Here is a 5099-nt window from a genome sequence, read left to right on the forward strand (position 1 = left end):
TCTGTCTCTCTCTTTCTGTCTGTCTCTCTCTTTCTGTCTGTCTCTCTCTTTCTGTCTGTCTCTCTTTTTCTGTCTGTCTCTCTCTCTTTCTCTCTGTCTCTCTCTTTCTGTCTGTCTGTCTCGCTTTCTGTCTCTCTCTTTCTCTTTCTGTCTCTCTCTTTCTCTTTCTGTCTCTCTCTCTCTTTCTGTCTCTCTCTTTCTCTCTCTCTCACACACACACACACATGCACATGATAGATGTATTATAAAACTGATTTGAATAAGAGAAGCAGTACACAGTAACTGTTGTAGAATTTGTATTTGATGATAATTTTGAATTTTACCGTGGTAGTGCCATTGCTCTACATATATTGTTTTAGTTAAATATATAAAATGAAAATATTTGCTCTGATGATTAGGATATTTTTGCACATCTAGGTATTTTACATAAATACTGAATGGCATTTTGTAATTCAATGATTAATTTCAAAGAGAATATTGTTATAGTTATTATTCTTTTTGAAGGTTGGTCTTCGTTGCCTAAGGACTTGATGTTGCTTAAGAACTTCATGTTTTGAAGCAAGAGTTCAGCTTAACTTTTATGAGCAAGTGTTTATAATTTGGTATCCTGTATCATGCTTTTTCTGATTGTGTTAGGTTTGCCTGTATAGTCAAGAGCTAAGACTAAGACCTCTTCTTGGCCCTGCCACTCTTGATTCAGTTGAATATCATGGGTGTGTGTGACAGCTTGGTGGAAAGAGGGCTGCATCAGTAGTTGGCTGGTAGTCATTTTCAGCTGAATTCACAACAGGAAATGATGTGCCTTGCTCAAGGAGATAACATGCTGCTCATTTCAGAAACTGAACCCTTGGTTTTATGATTGTCAGCTCAACACCTTAACCACTAGGTCATGCAACTTCTCATGTTTTTGTAGTACATATATCTCACTTATTTCTGTTTTTCTTTTTAATTCCTATGGTATGAGATTAGCACCAATTTTATCAACTATCACCTTTTGTTTGGTTGAAATTGATAAATTTCTCACGAAAGAATATTTTTGTATTATGATGACATCATTGAGATTTTGTTGAGGCTCATTAAAATATAAGACCCAAACTTTAGGATGGTGATAATGAATTTATTTACCAGTTTCTCATTTCATTATATATTTATAAAGAATAAAAAGTTTAGAATGGTATAACAATGCACTATAGAACAAAAAATGGACTATATACCTGTTGTAACTTGGTTATCTATAGTCCAATGATATTTCGGAATTACAACAGGTATATAGTCCATTTTTTGTTCTATAGTGCATTGTTATACCTTTCTAAACTTTTTATTCTTTACAAACAATATACAATGCTTCAAGCGAACTACAATACTCTCTTATATATTTATATTTAGACATATATTCTGTCTAATGTGTCATTTTATTTTTTATTGTGTTCAGGTAAATGGACAAGATCTTTCACAATCGACTCATGAAGAAGCTGTCGAAGCTTTTCGAAGTGCAAAAGAACCCATTGTGGTAGAAGTACTGAGGAGAGCAAACAAGGCTAAAATGAAAAGTCGGTCTCCAACGATGGTATCCGTTGGAACACAGACCGAGGAGGAGATTTTCTGCAGCAATGAGAGTCCTCCCACTCCACCACCTGGATTTTATGCTTTCAATGGCTCTGGGTAAGTAATCACAAACATTTTATTTCATTTTGTTTCTTTTCAGGTTTTTTTATGAAATGACTTGGTTGTGTGCCTTTTATGGATGCATCGGAGGCCTTTAAAATGGTCATGACCATTGCTCTTCCTTCTCTGAGACAGATGGAGAAGAAGAAAGGAGATATTGAATGGACTGGATATCTGGTCTGAATACTTAAAATAGTGGACAATGCAAAAGAAGCACCAGAACAAGAATTGTTCCTTCTGACAAGTTTCTACACAGTTCCATCTACTTTATTTTACTCATAAGGATCTTTAGTTGACCTGAAGCTAGAAGACGTTTGTTGAAAGTGCTGCATAGTAGAGGTGAAACAAAAATCATGTAGTTGTAAAGTGAATGCACATAAAGCTTTCTTTAAGCTACTAAAAGATATTTGAAATCAATGAGAAACACATTTAATCATGATAGATGAGCACCATTCTTCCTGTTTCTGTTTGTTATTGATAACTACTTTGAAGTTTAACTCTTTAGCATTTAAACCAGCCATATCTGGCCAAGATATTCTACCCATTTTATGTTCAAATCAACCACATATGACTTCTCTCACCTATTCCACAATGTCATTCTAAAATAAACAATCATGACGTCAAAATCTCGAAACTACATGATAATGCATGCTTAATTGAAAACAATGTGAATAAATGAGCATTACATTTGACAGCAATCTGGATGCTAAAGGGTTAAGGAGTAAGTTTCTAGCAAACTAATTCTATTTTGATGTCCTCAATGTCTCAATTTCACTTACATTGAAAATGCTTTTAGAAAAGACTTGAATGTCACAGTTCCCTTCTCTAAACTCACTAAAATCAATAGAACTGATTGTCTTTTGATGAATATCTCTGATCATAAAAGCAAGGTACTTTATTCGTTACCACATTCTTCTTTAGCAGTAAATTAGTTGATGTATTAGAGCAGAGGTTCTCAAACTGGGTACTCATATCACTCAGGGTACACGAGAGAAATTGCAAGGGATGCATGCGGTTTGTATACACGCTGGAATTTTTAGTCACAGCCTACTAAGTGTGGCTTGTGTGTCTTGGAAATATGTGGAGAGTATTTTCTTGTTCCCATTCACTTGTTGTTGTGTAAAAGATATTCAGCAATGTCGACAACCAAAAATAGATTTCATGCAGAATGTCAATTGAGAATGGTTGTGGGTGTGCCTCTCTGAAATTGTACCAAAAATTGAATTAGTTGTTAGAAGGTGCCAAACTAATTCATCTCATTAAAAATGTCATTAAATTAAGCAAAATTGATTTCTTATATAGGTACAAGGCCAGAAATTATGGGGACGTGGAACAGTTGATCATACTGACCCCAATAATTGTCTGACAACTTAGTGTCAATCAAGTACAGGAGTTGATCAAATAAGTGGAATCACCGTTGCACTTGTATATCCTATTTATTCTCTACCATTAAGCTACCATCTTGGCTAAGAAATACAAATAGTACCTTATTCATTCTGGGAACGATTAACTGTTTGATTTATAGTTTGGGCAAAGAAATGAAGCAGGCATCTGGAAGGTGGATTGCCATTTGCAAATGTCAATTACTCTATTAAATGTGACTATTTTATGAGGTGGAAAGGTACTCATTTTAGTGGTTGTGGAAAAAAGAAAAATAAAACCAAAATTTGGTGAGATTTAAAGAACTTTATGCTAACTCCATCATGTTTGGCTATAATTGATATTTAATGTTTGCTTCATAAGAATTAGGTCTTGAAGGCATTTCCCATTCATATTAAATGCTTCTGGAAGAGGTTTGGCAATCACAATTCCTTACTTCCTTTTACCTATAAATCTGGGTGGGGATATGAGTCTATTGAAAGAGCAAAGTAATATTTGTCGTGTAGACAAGTAACTGGTGGTGGTAGGGAGATGGTAGAACTGGTAGAGTGTCAAGAAATATCTATTCTGGTATTTGGTTACATACTGCTACAGTTTGTCTTCAGATCTCATAGGGGTCAACTTAAATTTTCATTCTTCTGAGGTTAATAAAACAATATACTAGGGTCAAATGAATCAACTATACACATGCGCGCGCGTGCGCGCACGCACACACACACACACACACACACACACACACACACACACACACACGCACGAGGAGGTGCTGAAACGTTCCCAGCTTTAAAGGTATCGTGAAAGGCCTGGTTGGAGGCCCAAACTTCTGAGTTCTTTTACATGGCTTAGAAAAACCGAAGGACCACTGCAATAAGTGTGTGAATCTGAGAGGGCAATATTTTGAATAAGATCATAATTAACTGATCATCCTGTATTTTCTTTTACTGAAAGCCAGTAACTTTTCAGTATCTCCTTCTATATATACAGGGTGCAGTGAATAAATTGTCGTCTAAATTATACAAAAATTAAAATAACACTGACATATCATTTTAATAGATATATTTACCAAAATTACATAAAAGTATCTTGAAATACTAAAGAGAAAATTTATTCAATAAAATTGCCATTGACTTCAACCATAGCCTCCAGAGGACTTCAGAATCTCCTGCAACTCTTCTGGATGGTCTCCTTGTTTAACTTGATGAATGCTGCCATAATCTTTGCCTTCAGTTCATCTTTGGTGTGTTACAAGGAATTTCGTTGGTGTCTTGCTTAACTGTGTCCCACCACATAATAATGAAGGGGGTTGCAGTCTAGAGAATTAGGTAGCCAGATGTTAGTAGCGATGTGGTTGCAGAAATTGTCTGACTGCCATGACTGGGTTTTCCTGCTTGTGTGGCATGGTGCAGAGTCCTGTTGCCAGACATATGGTTTTCCAGCAGCCACCCTCTTGACCCAAGGCAGCACTACCTCCTCCAGGCACTTGATGTAGGCCCCCGTGTTGAGTGTGTGGTCTTGTGGGAAGATGAACGGAGGCTTAACATTGCCATCACTAGCAATCAATCCAACACCATGATGTTGACTGGATGTTTGATTTTTATCACTCTCAATACACCTGTGAAATTGTAATCGTGGCCATTGCTGGTAGCTCTCATCTTCGAATGCTGGGCCTCACAGTGGTGATGACAAGTGACTGAGACCTTGGCAATATGGTGTGTTTGAGAAGACTCATCAAGCCAAGTGAAACCATAGTTGTGGTTGTTGCCAATGTCATGTAAATGGCACTTGTGAAATTGTAGTCGTGGCCATTGTATTTTCATTCACCCAAAGCCAGGAACTTTTCAGCACCTCCTCATATCATCATCATCGTTTAACGTCCGCTTTCCATGCTAGCATGGGTTGGACGATTTGACTGAGGACTGGTGAAACTGGATGGCAACACCAGGCTCCAATCTAATTTGGCAGAGTTTCTACAGCTGGATGCCCTTCCTAACGCCAACCACTCAGAGAGTGTAGTGGGTGCTTTTACGTGTCACCCGCACGAAAACGGCCACGCT

General features: G+C 37.1%; 1 protein-coding gene across 3 annotated transcripts in view; it reads left to right on the forward strand.

Annotated features, from left to right (window-relative positions):
- LOC106879078 (E3 ubiquitin-protein ligase PDZRN3-B) overlaps positions 1–5099 on the forward strand; it is a 768027-nt gene that overhangs the window by 574095 nt on the left and 188833 nt on the right. For all 3 annotated transcript variants that reach the window (XM_052968369.1, XM_052968370.1, XM_052968371.1), the window contains exon 4: positions 1433–1662. In XM_052968369.1, the coding sequence (XP_052824329.1) occupies positions 1433–1662 (230 nt within the window). The remainder of the gene's footprint in view (positions 1–1432; positions 1663–5099) is intronic.

Source organism: Octopus bimaculoides, chromosome 5 (genome assembly GCF_001194135.2).
Source record: "Octopus bimaculoides isolate UCB-OBI-ISO-001 chromosome 5, ASM119413v2, whole genome shotgun sequence".
Taxonomy (NCBI): domain Eukaryota; kingdom Metazoa; phylum Mollusca; class Cephalopoda; order Octopoda; family Octopodidae; genus Octopus; species Octopus bimaculoides.